The following is a 14887-nucleotide window of genomic DNA, read 5'->3' on the forward strand; positions in this document are numbered from 1 at the left end:
CATTGGTATAGTGTATCATTCAATGGTATAGAGTATCATTCAATGGTATAGTGTATCATTCAATGTTATAGTGTATCATTCAATGGTACAGTGTATCATTCAATGTTATAGTGTATCCTTCAATGGTATAGTGTATCATTCAATGGTATAGTGTATCATTCAATGTTATAGTGTATCATTCAATGGTATAGTGTATCATTCAATGTTATAGTGTATCATTCAATGTTATAGTGTATCATTCAATGTTATAGTGTATCCTTCAATGGTATAGTGTATCATTCAATGGTATAGTGTATCATTCAATGGTATAGTGTATCATTCAATGGTATAGTGTGTCATTCAATGTTATAGTGTATCATTCAATGGTATAGTGTGTCATTCAATGGTATAGTGTATCATTCAATGGTATAGTGTATCATTCAATGTTATAGTCTATCATTCAATGTTATAGTGTATCCTTTAATGGTATAGTGTATCATTCAATGGTATAGTGTATCATTCAATGGTATAGTGTATCATTCAATGGTATAGTGTATCATTCAATGGTATAGTGTATCATTCAATGGTATAGTGTATCATTCAATGGTATAGTGTATCATTCAATGTTATAGTGTATCATTCAATGGTATAGTGTATCCAATGGTATAGTGTATCATTCACTGTTATAGTGTGTCATTCAATGGTATAGTGTATCATTCAATGGTATAGTGTATCATTCAATGGTATAGTGTATTATTCAATGGTAAACAGGGACAAAAATTGAGATAAACACCACACAAAAAGAAAGTACCCCTCCCTATTGATAAATAGATAAGTGCTATATTAATTAATACCAACCAGTCTCTAAAAGCCCAAATGCGATTACCCTCTTTCGATAGAGTAATCTAGACATTCTTTAGACTGCTTTGCACGATGACGGTTACTAACCAATATATAATGTTGCTGCATTGTTAGTGAAACTGACGATCCTGCTTTTTAATGCCAATTTTAATATCAAGAGACGATACTTTCTTTTCTAAAGCACGAGTGATCCCATTCTTCACGTTGTAGTTATCAAATTACTTTAAGTCTAAGTAGTGCTGTGTTTAATTACATATTTCTTCATTTAGATACAATAAAAATAACATCGGGGGAAATTTTCTTTTTGAGTTTTTTTTTAGTACAACTGCATTCTTTAGCGGCAGTTTGTTTTTCAAGCAATATGTACAAACGTTTTATGGCTAACGATCAAGTTTTTTGACGCTTAGATCATATATGTAACCAACCGATAGACTTGGGCTATTGTAGAAGAAGTATTTTGCCTAGCATCAAATCTGATCTGGATAACAGAATCGAATTTTCAATTTAGACATTCAAGCAGTCGGGAAGTACCGTGATCAAACTGGGCGATGCAATCATCCCGTATCATGATGACTTCAAGTTTTACATCACAACTAAACTTCCCAATCCGCATTACACCCCCGAGGTCTCTACGAAGGTCACAATTGTTAATTTTACTCTAGCACCAAGGTATTGTATGAAATTTTTAGCAGTTCCTGAACAATTTAGACCTTTTACCACTTCATGCAAACGACTGTTTTCCACGTCACACATGGTTTGCTGGTCCCTTACACAAGAAGCGACCAGTTAATTCAATTTCAAATAGATTTGGTTTGCTTTTGTAAATAATGGCATGACTCTAAAACTACTAAATCTAATGACTACCTCCTGTAACATATGACTTACAAAGCCCTTGGCGAAATATTTTGGGAAAACAAGATTTATTCTTCGAACGTGATTTGCATTATTTCATTCGGCAGGAAGGATATTTCCCAAAAGCTCGTCAACATTGCTTTTTTTTATCGTTTGTTTGATGAAGACATTTGCACACGCAAAAACAAAACATATAATTGTAGTTTTAGAACAACGAAGATATACTTGTTAAAAAAGGATCAGCAAAGTTTGACTGGATCGTCATTTTAGTTCATGACGACTTTATTTCGCGCACATAGATGTTTTGAATATAGCGAACCAAACTTTTTAACGTCTTTAATAAACTATTCATGAAAAGTATCTTCAACGAAGCCATTGTCTCTGTGCTCTCCATTTCTTTTCTCTACCCTAGATCTGTAGTTGGTAAGGTATGACGTTCTGAAATTTTAGTGCTATTCAGCATGAATTGCAGCGGTATGACCGTCTTAGCAATTCGGGGAAGTTAGAGTCCCACGTGAGTCCCACGCTATGTTCTTGCCACGTGCATTTAAAGTATACCATTCATTTCCTTGAGTTGGATGAGATTGATACTAATTTTAGCGTGTGCATTTTTTGCTTTTACCAACTAAGCCGTAGTATGATCACCCCGCGAACTAAATGTTTGTAGTATGTAGTTAAACACGTTGCTATAAGTGTTATTTCCTTACGTTTAAGTGGTCTCGAAGACCAGCTACTGGCAATCGCTGTTGCCGAGGAACGACCTGATCTCGAAGAAGCAAAGAACCAGTTGATCGTTAGCAACGCCAAAATGAAACAAGAACTTGAAGAGATCGAGAACAAAATACTTCATAAACTATCCGCATCTGAAGGAAGCCCTGTTGACGACGTGGACTTAATTCAAACTCTCGAAGCATCGAAAGTGAAAGCTGCTGAAATTAAGGTAAAGAAAGACACGAAAGTGCCTCTTCCAGCAAAAAAATTATTGGTGATATTAATTTTAGGTGTAATTTCTAGCGTATCAGTAAAAAAGGTTTATAGTTTGGTGAAAGAATCGTTCCATTTTTATGCCGGTTTATAGTTGGCAGAAATGCCCTTCATTAATGGATCTAGTCCGTCCACAGAAAAGTCTTAAACGACCTATTTTTATGACGTCATGCATTTTGTTTTGCTAAAAATTGGGGGTAAAATGTTTCTTAAAGGAGTGAACAATTTATTTAGGGGTGTAAAATCTAATGTTTGGTTGGTGGCATCCCCCTGCACCCCAAGTAAATCTGACCATTAATTGTGATCATGATCACTCCTATGGTTTTAATTACACCACGCCGATAATTTTTGTGCTGGCAGAGACACTTTAAATCTGCTCAATGTAAATTATAGCTATTTGTTCAAATGCTAATGGAATTTTATTTGAACGAATTTTATTTTTGGTAACGTACGGCACGTTCAAAAAACTCGAGCTCATAAACCCAAGCCTGCATATTTCAAAAGATGCCAATGACTCATGTTTTCAATTTTATAGGCTAAAGTAGTTATTGCTGAGCAGACGGAAAAAGACATCGATGAAACCCGCAGTCTTTACATTCCGGTGGCAGTGCGAACGCGAATATTGTTTTTCTGCACGTATGATCTGGTAAGACGTCATTATTTTTATCCATAAGTGTCCTTGCTCCCTCCCGTACGACGAGAAACACTCTTATATGAGTCAATTACATTATTTTTGTTGGAATAGGAAATTAACTGGAATTCATCTCTCTATATCTTATATAATCTTCTTTTTGTAATTTGCTCAATATTAATGTTAGCTTTGCTACGCGGAGTATGTGGTTTGTATGTTATGTCACGGCCGCCATGTTGGTTGAATTTTACAAAAGATTTTTCTTGTTTACAATGCAAATTTTAACCAACATGGCGAATATCTCTTTGTCCTTTCTCCTTTGACTTCTTGGGGGTTGCAATCCACCAGTTCTGTCTTAAAGTTGCATAAGGCTGCTTTTGTTCGTTCTTTAAACGATTTATTCATCGATAAATAGGGGTGATCATATTCATATATTCATGGTATAATCTGTTGAGAACAATGAGCTTCAAAGGAGCTTAACGCTGCATCTTCATGCATTTATGAATATGAGTCCATCCTAATTATCGATCTTCCTACGCCCATGGATTTATTGAATTTAAACAACTCATGCTGTGTTGTTTAAATTCATTGAACATTTTGTATAGGTATTCACTTATCAGGATTTATTTTTTCAAGAAGCTACACAAAATACAATCTGATATAAGTCGTCATATCTTAAATCTTTTCAGGCCAAAATTGATCCCATGTACCAATATTCTTTGGAATGGTTTATCACAATTTTCTTGAACAGCATTGCAAACGCGGAACAAGCAGGTAAGCGAGTTACACTTTATGTTTTTGCTTCATTCAACGCGTTTCTCAAAGTCGCGTATGTTTAAAACAGTAAAGAAATTGCCTGATCTCTCTTAAAATGAACTCAGAATTTTCCTACGTTGCTTGATCTGGGCCTGTTTCAATCTTGTTTACGTAAATACTGAAAAATCGGACACAGCCGTATTGTATTGACATACGTTGCAATTTTCTTTACTTTATTGTAATAATTAAATTTTAGTGTGGTTGTCGAGTATGATTTTGAAAAGAAATGATCTTATTCAATTTGATTTTAACCGCATTGTAACATATTGTTTACCATTTTCTTTCGTATGAAAATCATCAGATCCATCATCATGTCCAGAAAACAATTTCATACGATTGAAAAATCAAAATATTTCTCAACCATTGCTCAAGTAAACACTTTCTTTTTATTTTTATGTCAATTCGTTTTCATTTTCTCAACAGATAACATCACTCAACGTATCGAGAACGTGAACGAATATTTCACGTTCAGTTTATACAGCAACGTTTGCCGTAGTTTGTTCGAAAAAGATAAGCTTCTCTTTTCCTTTCTGGTGTGTGTAAGAATACTGCAAAATGACAATAAAATTGATGGTGTAAGTACAGAAAAAAAAATCCGAGCTACTTGTTTCACGAACACGTCATTTAATCATATTGGAAATTGTACGAAAAATTCCCTTTATTCTCTCGAATTTAGGATGAATGGCGGTATCTCCTTGCGGGCGGAACTCTGGTTCCGGAGCAAGTACCCAACCCGGCAAAAGACTGGATCTCGGAAAGAGCCTGGAACGAGATTCTTACTTTACCGGCGCTTCCGAAATTTGCCAAATTCGCAGAAGATTTTTGTCAGCACTTGGAAGGTTACAAAAGAATTTTCGACAGTACAGAGCCGCACAGGTTAGGTCAAAAACAGCCAAAATGAGTAAAGTTTATCATTTGAAAGTATTAAGAAGTGATTTAAAACAGACGAATTTAAGGAATGAGTGTCACGGTAATGCTTTGCGCGCTTTGCGGGGCACCCTAAAATGGCGCCACATTAGTTTGGTTTATAGTAGTTTTCACTACAGCTTGTTCTTCATGATCAGGTTGTTGAACTGGTGATCTGTAATAGTTTAAATCGTCTTCATCTTTCTAACGCAACACCGTCAAGTATGGATCTTATTTAAATTCGACATTTTTGTGCAATGTTGTAGTTAATTAATTATGCAACACTGTGTTCCATAATTATAGCAGAATTTCATTAACAGATGTAAACACAAGCGCGCAAATCATTATCGTGACACTCATTCTTTAAAATGTTTGTATTGCTAAGATTATGAAATTTTATTAGAGAACCTTTGCCCGGCACTTGGGACAATGATTTGGATCATTTCCAGAAGATACTCGTACTTCGTTGTTTACGAGCAGATAAAGTCACCAATGCCATGCAGGTAAGAAACGAATACGACACATTTACGTTCAAAAACTTTATGGTAAAGTTATTTGTACACAACACGGTAGATAATCAACAAAGAGCAATTTTATTTTGCTCAAAGTTAAACCTCGCGTGCCTTATCTTATCTGCATGCCTTTTGCTGATCAACCGATAGCAATACTCTGGTCACACATTATCTAATCTATTGTTCTTACGATTAAATGAGCTTTGTGCCTCGCCGCAATCTGTGTCCTAAAAATATGTACAGAAAGGTAAATAATGGAAGACCTGATCGCAGAAGGAAAGCCAGCCCTCAAGTTTTATTCCTGCTTTGTAAATTTCTGATCAAATTTTTTTTATTAATTTCTTTACAAATCTATTGTTTTCACTGTGAGAGCAAACACAAAAAGATTTACGGAGTAGGACGTAAATATTCGGGCTGATATCGCAACTCCCTCATACATCGCTTATCGTATATTCTCATCCATAGGATTTTGTCGCTGAAAAACTTGGTCAAAAATTCATTGAGCCGCAGGTATGCGCTTTCCCTTGTAATGTTTTTAATTGAGTTACGGAAAATGACCCATTCATTGCTGTTTCTGAGTGCTTAATGAGAAGTTCATGCGCATATGGTAGAATATTTTTATTACTCATTCAGACTGCAGATCTGTCATCAGTCTTCAAAGACTCGTCTACAATCTGCCCACTCATCTTCGTCCTATCGACTGGAACAGATCCGGCTGCTGATCTTTATAAGTTCGCGGAAGAGATGCGTTTCTCGAAAAAACTAAACGCGATCTCTCTCGGTCAAGGTCAGGGGCCTAGGGCCGAGGCCATGATGAGATCCGCGATGGAGAGGGGTAAATGGGTATTTTTTCAAAACTGTCATCTCTCGCCTAGTTGGATGCCCGCCTTGGAACGACTCATTGAAAATATTGATGTTGATAAGGTATGAAATGTACTTTTAAGAATTCCTCTCTTATGTTTGAGTTATATCGTATATGAGATGTTTTAAACTCGTTTGTTTCGATTTCATCATCATTTCGAACTTTTTTTATTTTTCTTGAACGATATATTTCACTGTATTTACCTGTCTTATGTAACCAATGTGAGAGGATAAGGTCTTATTAGTTATTAGGTCGTAAAATTATACGAAGAAAACGAACACGACTTTTGAACTTTTAAAAAGATTAATTTCTTATATTTGTTGCACAAGAATTGTACACCCTGCAGTTTATGCTACTTAAAGTAAATTAGACTGAAATAATCATATTCGTTACATTTTTTATCCGTCATCCTTGTATGTGCGGCATTGTCACAAAATTTACTCCAAATAAAACACACGTCTAACATAATGAAAGACTTAACTACGAGCCTTCTTTAACACATGAAGACAAGTCTAACGCAAAAAAATTGTTGCTTACCTGACTTTGCAGGTCAATGATACAATATTTTTTTGAATTAAAATTTTTGAACGTTTAATATCAATACGTTGCAAAATATATATTTACTAAGTTGACGTTTACCTACAACTGCTGTTTTTTTTCACCCTGCAAAGAAAAATGCTTGAGATATAGATTCACAAAAAAGCTTCAACTTCATGTCACGTGTTCTTTTGTTTTGTTTCTATTATTTTGGCTTTAGGTGCATCGCGATTTTAGATTATGGCTGACCAGCATGCCCAGTCCTAAATTTCCAGTATCCATCTTGCAAAATGGTTCAAAAATGACCGTGGAACCTCCCAGAGGAATAAAGGCAAACCTCATGAGATCATATGCGGGATTTAGTGACGAGTTCTTCGCCGCTTGTAAACGGGTAAGACTTCTCACAAATTTCATATGCTCTTCTTTTGATTTCGAATTCAAATCTTACTTTTTCCTACTGCGATTTTCTTTGCTAAAATGGGAATCACAAGGCGTAAAAATTTTTGAAGTAATATTTTTGAAAATAGTGCGTGGCGTCAAAAATATCAATTGAATGAAGTAAGCGACGTTTTGTCTTGACTCAAGACATCTTCAGAGTCATTAGCCACAGATATTGTGTGTTTTCAACTGGTGTATATTAAATCAAAGGACTCGTGGCTTTTTTAGGAACGATCCGTTGTGTTCTAATCTTTTTATTAAGACACGACATTAAAGTCAAGATTTAGGCATTTTACAAAGTTTGTAAGTATTCATTCGGAGTTGCCTATTTTCATGCTCTTTCAAACAACTGTGACCATTTGAAAACACCGTAGCATGTGCACTTGAAAACACGGAACGATGGTATTTTCAAACGCTTTATCTAGACTGAAGATTTCAAGTATTTGCTCTTCTCACTATGCTTGTTTCATGGTGTAACTCTCGAGCGTCGGAAGTTTGGACCACTTGGATTTAATATTCCATATGAATTCACCACTGGAGATCTGAGGATTTGTATAAGTCAACTGAGTATGTTCTTGGATGAGTATGAAGGAGTACCTTATAAGGTAGGGTACACAGGAGGTGACAAATGTACCAAAGAGAAAATTACTCTGTCGCGGTCATTGTTAATAGCCCGTAACTCAAATCTGTGGTCTTTTACTTATTTAAGGGAGCTTGATAATTTTTTTTTATTGCTGATTGTGATCTCATAAGTCAAAAATTTTGGGTGTCATTGACGAAAATCTAAGCTTTGAAGCTGAAATCATCGAAAGTGCTCAAGTGAATCTATATCAGATAAACCAATATCTGCTGATATAATATATGTAGGCAACACAATTCTTGACCAGAATTTGGTTTCTAGAACAGTCTTACAATTCACTACAGTAAGGCTTTTCACTTAATATGTATTGATGGTTTGGGAGTACTATAACGAGGAAACCAAAAAAATTTTAGTATTGAGTTTTTACTATTTTACGAATATAACAAAAATTTTTATTGGGAAGGAGCGGCACATTTTTAAACTCCATTTTTGGTGAGTGAAGATTTTATTGTAGAATTTGCTCATTGAATTTTTATGGTTCGATTTTGGGATGCTCTTTTTTGTAAGAACTCAATGTTTAGACGCTGATGCGGAAGTGGCTTGCTTTTATCATAGATACTGATCACTTGCTAAAAATGTGTGACTAATTAACTAGTGACCTAGAACCCAATGTACTAAATACCTGGAATTTTATAGTTACAAGTGAGACCAGCCGACATCTTGAAAGGTTGCAAAACTGACGATAGCTATATATGACTCAAATCTGCTTTTTCTGCGTCGATATGCAGTTACAGAATTGATATTCTGGGCTCAGTTTTTAAAATGTTTTATAGGATTGGTTTATTTATACTTTATTTTTGGCGCTCTTGTCTCACCCTGACGTATAATTAGACAACTAGGGAAATGGGTTCTAAATCATTGTAATACACATTTTGTTCACAAAGTATATTTCCCTTGTCTCGTACAGTGTTTCGCCACTTCTTCAACTCTTTCCGCCCTGTTTAATGCTTTCCCCCCAATGCTTGTGCGCAGTAAATCCTTCAGATTGACGTAAAATTTTCCATATTTTAAGGTATTGAAATACACCGCGGGTCAAATCAATTACGGTGGCCGTGTCACAGATGACTGGGACCGTCGATGTATAATGACAATTTTGGCCGATTATTATCGTCCGGAAGTTCTTGAATCTGGTCACAAGTTCTCTTTAGCTGGCGTCTACAGCCAATTAAAAGGAGAAACGCCGCACGAGGCAAGTAATAAATTATACTTGCTAATCCAAGTTTCAAGCTATAATTTTGAAGCGTTTTTTCTTTAGGTTTTGATGTATACATATACTCAGTTTCTGTTGAATGGCATCCTTTTTTTGAGATGTTTTGCATTCGTATTTTATTCGTGAATCCCCGTGAAAAACTCTTCTTATTTTGTTTGGTGGAGGGCAGAGTAGGGTAAAAATGGGTATAAAGTAAAAGGTGTAGTCACTGAGATTAGCATAATTTCAAAGATGGCGGCCAAGAAATTTACGGAAATAGATTTTAATAAAATACATAACAACGGTAACGACAAATAACGTAAGCATTTTCATTCAACGTTTCGACTTTATTTAGTCATCATTAGGAATGATTATATTACATGTGTATGCTGTATATATAGACTCTATGTAATTTGATATAGTTAGCAAAAGACAGGTTGTTCTCTCGATGTTTCATTGAGTTCCGGTTTTCCTACAGATGGGGAGTTCTTTGAATAGAAAGTTTTACCAATGCTTGGCTCTAACACTTCAGTCTTTCTTGATTTGTCTTACATCAATTATGGAGAAAGTTGTTCGCCATACAAAATTATTCCACCACATTATCATTTGGCCAATCACACTTCACAACGCAAACCATAGTTTTCTCTTTTTTCCTCTAGGGTTATCTGCATTACATTCGTGGCCTACCCATCAATGACACACCGGAAATCTTCAGTCTTCACGACAACGCAAACATTACCTTTGCCCAGAACGAGACGTTTGATCTGCTTCATGGAATACTGAAAATGCAACCAAAAACAACTGCGGGCGCAGGAAAGTCACGTGAAGAGGTTTGTGCCTGGGAATGACATATAATTAGTATAGGGAATAGTATAGTTTTTCATGTGAAACAGCATGAACAAAGTTTTGCAACGTTTTATAATTTTTCATTTTTTAAATTGGTGTTTTTAAGTTAAAGTTTTTAAAACTTTGTAATTTTTTAAATTAGGGTTTTAAACTAGAGTTTTTAAAATTTTTCAAACTGTAAGACGGTCTTTGGAACAAATATTTGTATTTTCAAACGAATTTCGTTAGAATAGATCGACAACACTCGTGAAAAGACCATAAATTTTTTCATTTTTCTTAGATTGTCGAAGATATTGGTCGTAGTATACTGGAAAAGATTCCAGAACCCATTCCCATCTTACAAGTAATGAATAAATACCCTGTAAAATACGAAGAATCGATGAACACAGTACTGACACAAGAGGTTATACGTTACAACAAGTTGCTCACTGCCATACGTGGCTCTCTCAACGAGATGCTCAAGGCTCTTAAAGGTTTAGTCGTCATGTCACAGGCACTTGAGACAATGGTCGACAGTCTCTTTAAGAATGCTGTTCCCGAATTGTGGGCAAGTAAGGTAGGTGTTTAAGTGATGAGACAAGGTCCTCTTCATACAGGTCAAAAGTTCGCTATATCAATTAAGAAATAAAAGATGTTTACTGTGTTTCACCTTTGAGAGAACTCGAGAACAGATCAGTGCAAGCCTGAGACCGAAACTCGAGGGTTGCACTTTCTCGAGAGCAAATTCTCTATGAGTGATTGATTGTTTTGATTGATTTGACTGGTTGATCTCAGATCGGTTTTGCATCAGGGATGTATTGCTATCGCTAATTGGGGGCTTTTACTCATATATGCATGTTATAAATCCGTAGTTAACAATACATTTCAAAAGATATTAATTCAGCATATCATGCATATATGAATAAGAGCTCCCCCTAATTAGTGATAGCAATAAATCCCTGTTTTGCACTGGCTAATGCAAACACGACTTTTGACCAATCACTGCACGCGTTTTATTGTTGTTATTTTATAACACGAAATATTGCTTAGCAGAAGTAAAGAACCGATGTTATTCATCATACTATAGAGTAATTTTGAGAGAAAATTGACATACACAATATGAACACAATTTTTGAAAAGGCAGGAGGTAGAATGCCTGTCTCAAGTGAACTTGGTTGAAAAATCAAGGCGACCAAATATGTTCATGCTTCTGACTCGTCTAGAAAAGAGGAGGTGTGTCGTTTTTACGCACTTTCTGACGATCGAATAAATGCGTCACATAGAATATATTTATTTCATGTACATATAGTGGACATATTTAGATGTTACCAATAAATCAACCCCTCTGCGCAAAAATCCATCAGAAATTGTTTTAATTACGTTTGGATAGAGAAGAATTTGCGATAATTCAATCCTGTTTTTGTAGGTTTTCGTGGAATTTAAGTATTATTTATGACACTATCTGCGAGTGCTTTATATAACTTAACAAACGTCTCAACCAGGTCTTCCGCATTGATATTGAAATTTGAAGATACTTGAAAAGAAACTGATTGAGTTTTTTTACATATTTTATACGTGAATTAAGACATGAGAAACGTCAAATAAATTACAATAACGAATATTTCGTTTCATTCTGATATTATTTTCTGTTTGCATAACCAACCATTTTGATATATCGTTTACATTCAGGCGTACCCTTCCTTAAAGCCTCTTTCATCGTGGGTGACTGACCTCATTGCAAGAGTGACCTTTATTCAAAAGTGGATTGAAGATGGTATACCTTCGGTAAGTTGAGCACAGTGAAGGAAATTTCTTCACGCATGTGATAAGATACCTGTTGGTGAAATATATAATAATCGTGTATCGGGAATCTCGTGCAAATTTTTGCTGAGCAGCTTGAGTTAGAAAAAGAACAGGTATCTCCATAGATTGCGTAATCTATTGCAACACTACCCTATGATGTTGTAATGTGTAATATATAGCAACACTAAACACGGTGCAATGTGTACAAGTTTTCTGATTGGATATAATTAGTTGGCAAATTTTGTGATCAAGAACTATCTCCATTTTGTGTGTTGTTCTTAGCCATAGGTTAGATAAGCTTGAAGACTATAGAGAGGAATCTCACGGCATTTGCATCGCTGGGAAGGAAATTGGGGCGTTTCTCCTCCTCTCCACCTCCCCTCCTATTTTTCCTAAAGACCAATTTTGAGATTTTTCAAAGTGTGATGAGAAATTGAGATGAGTTGTACAAATGAATATAACAAACAACTGTAAAGTGAATGTAATATACGACTACCTTTAAGCGTGGGTATCCCATAAACGTCTTGAAATTTAACTTCATATCAGCATAGAAAGAGACATTGTAGACAAAATTGAGTTGAATACCCCTGTTGACAAGTTTAGATTGCAACAACAGGAAGTTGCTCACGTGAAAACTTCTTGACTTTGACAATAATTGCCAATGCGTGGCTTTCACGTCATCGTAAAGTCTCCCTGAAAGTGTGGGAAATATCGTGTTAGAGATGTTACACGTCTCCAAGACGTCTGGCACCTTTGGCTATAAAAACTTCTCCACTCTGTACAACCTGGCGACCCATTAACTCATAGGCCTGAAGAAAAAACAAATCCACAACATTAAATGCATTATAAATGGTCACAATATTTACAAACATACACGTGCTTTCTCGGTCAAGAGAAATTTATTATAACGTACATTTCTCGACGATTTGACGTTTACAAGTTTTAATCTTTAGACACCTTTATTACAAATGATGATTAATTTTAAAAATTCACAGGTCGCTTGAAAATAGTCTAATACCGTTAAACGTTCAGCTGATTTCTCGATTTTTATTATATTCGCAACTTCAGCACAGCTTGACCATTTTGACCGAAAAACTGCGTTCGAATTATACCAATGCGCATGTGCAGAACAATATCAGCATGATCGCAATCTCAGACCGCGGTAATATCATCCTCATAATATGGCACTCTGGCTAACTGATATTGGAATGTTTTCTTTTCAAGGTGTTCTGGATATCTGGATTTTTCTTCCCTCAAGGTTTTCTCACTGGAACTCTTCAAAACTTTGCAAGATCTTCATCCATATCCATCGACGTTATAACGTTTGATTTTGAGGTGAGTTTTTTCGCGAATCTTTGCTCACATGTTTGACGGTGAAGTTAAATACAATTTTTTGCTGTTATTGAATGAAAAGCCGCTCTATTTGTTCAATAATTAAGTGTGGCCTGTGGGCTCTCTTGTCCGCAAAGTCTTTCGTACTAAAAATGTTCGAATATAGTGAATGCGCTCAACCAAGTCTGCGAGCAGAATTTGTAATCGTTCTTTCAGTCTATGTATGTACATGTGTTCATACTGGAGATTGATCCACTTTTTTTTGCAGGTTTTACCTCGGGCATCTGCGCCCACGTCAAGACCGGTAAATGGTTGCTATGTACGAGGTTTGTTTCTAGAAGGGGCTCAATGGAGTGCAGATAAACACGAGCTGGCTGAATCAAAGCCCAAAGAGCTTTACACTGATATGCCAGTTATTTGGCTAAAACCGACCGCTAACCGTGTAAAACCAGTTACTGGTATATATGAGTGTCCCGTTTATAAGACTCTCACCAGAGCAGGTAAACAGGAAACTTTGTGACAGCACTTTTAGGACATAAGCCTAATTCTTCATAAACATAAAGCTTTATGAGCATAGCACCACTTCGTATTCTTCATACCACTTTATAATTGCTATACCACTTAATAATAATATTACTAATCTAGTTCTTCTTCATAATCGCAACACTTCTTCATAAGTATATAGATTTATGAGCATAATAAACATGAGAAATCATGAGAAATTTCGAAAATTGGAATCCTTTAGGCGGTTGGAAACGGCCATTTTAGTTAATATGGCCTTCTTCACCAATACGGGTTATAAATTTTTTACACAAGCAAAATTTTCAAAGTGCAAAGAAATATTTAGTCATGTTTGTAACTTTTTAAAACACACTCGACGCAACTAAATTGAGGTTGAACATAGTGTGAGGATTGCGATCCTCCACACCCCCACTTCACACAAACACACACACCTGGCTTTCATAAATTTAATAATGAACATGATACCTGTTAATATAAGTAAAGTATCACGAATTTGTCATTGCTTATTTTTTGTTTTCAGGTACACTTTCGACAACAGGCCATTCCACTAATTTCGTTCTGTCTATTGAAGTACCCAGCAGTCAACCTCAACAGCATTGGATTAAACGTGGAGTCGCATTGATGTGTGCCCTCAATTATTAATGCACGCTTTTATTTCGGCACTTAGACGTGAAAGGTGCTGTGTTGTTTTCTGGCCGAACGTTGTCGTCGTTATCTCTTCATTATTATTTTTAATGTGAATAATCAGTTTTTTGTACATTTTTATAGTAAATATTACATCACGAAAATGGTTTCGACACTCATTCAAAATCAAATTTACTCCAGCTATGTAAATATTGAACATTACCGCGAGTCAACCCTTTGAAAATCTGCTGTTTTTACTATCAGTGAATACAAACAATTTGCATAACGGGAGTAAAAATTCGGGCTGACTGCGATATTTTATACAGTAGGGAAGCTAGGCTGTTTTTTACTCCTACAATGCAAATATTTTTGTGCTCAATCACTGGATGGACAAAAAGTTGAACTAAGTATTTGAAGAAATGACTTCTAAATTTGGCTGAAATATTCAGTAGCAGATCCAGCGTTCGTCAAAATGAATTATAGTTGCTCAACTTTAAATTCAAAGTACTTTCCGAAAAACACGATTGGTTTTGAATTTTTAAAGAATATAATTTTTCCAATGGATTTGCCTCTA

The 14887-nt window shown here is 35.6% G+C and overlaps 1 protein-coding gene across 1 annotated transcript in view; it reads left to right on the forward strand.

The window, feature by feature from the left end:
- Nucleotides 1-14477, forward strand: part of LOC124438088 (dynein axonemal heavy chain 1-like) — a 56761-nt gene extending 42284 nt beyond the window's left edge. Inside the window, exons 62-79 of the mRNA XM_046988076.1 lie at nucleotides 1349-1509; nucleotides 2407-2632; nucleotides 3212-3322; nucleotides 3997-4081; nucleotides 4547-4698; nucleotides 4800-4999; nucleotides 5433-5532; nucleotides 6007-6051; nucleotides 6175-6465; nucleotides 7161-7331; nucleotides 7804-7983; nucleotides 9031-9207; nucleotides 9867-10037; nucleotides 10334-10609; nucleotides 11722-11817; nucleotides 13060-13170; nucleotides 13436-13667; nucleotides 14210-14477. Coding sequence (XP_046844032.1) covers nucleotides 1349-1509; nucleotides 2407-2632; nucleotides 3212-3322; nucleotides 3997-4081; nucleotides 4547-4698; nucleotides 4800-4999; nucleotides 5433-5532; nucleotides 6007-6051; nucleotides 6175-6465; nucleotides 7161-7331; nucleotides 7804-7983; nucleotides 9031-9207; nucleotides 9867-10037; nucleotides 10334-10609; nucleotides 11722-11817; nucleotides 13060-13170; nucleotides 13436-13667; nucleotides 14210-14331 — 2907 coding nt within the window. The 3' untranslated portion in view covers nucleotides 14332-14477. The remainder of the gene's footprint in view (nucleotides 1-1348; nucleotides 1510-2406; nucleotides 2633-3211; nucleotides 3323-3996; nucleotides 4082-4546; nucleotides 4699-4799; nucleotides 5000-5432; nucleotides 5533-6006; nucleotides 6052-6174; nucleotides 6466-7160; nucleotides 7332-7803; nucleotides 7984-9030; nucleotides 9208-9866; nucleotides 10038-10333; nucleotides 10610-11721; nucleotides 11818-13059; nucleotides 13171-13435; nucleotides 13668-14209) is intronic.
- The last annotated feature ends 410 nt before the right edge of the window (nucleotides 14478-14887 follow it).

The sequence above is a fragment of the Xenia sp. Carnegie-2017 genome, unplaced genomic scaffold (assembly GCF_021976095.1).
Source record: "Xenia sp. Carnegie-2017 unplaced genomic scaffold, XeniaSp_v1 HiC_scaffold_19, whole genome shotgun sequence".
In the NCBI taxonomy this organism is placed as follows: Eukaryota; Metazoa; Cnidaria; class Anthozoa; order Malacalcyonacea; family Xeniidae; genus Xenia; species Xenia sp. Carnegie-2017.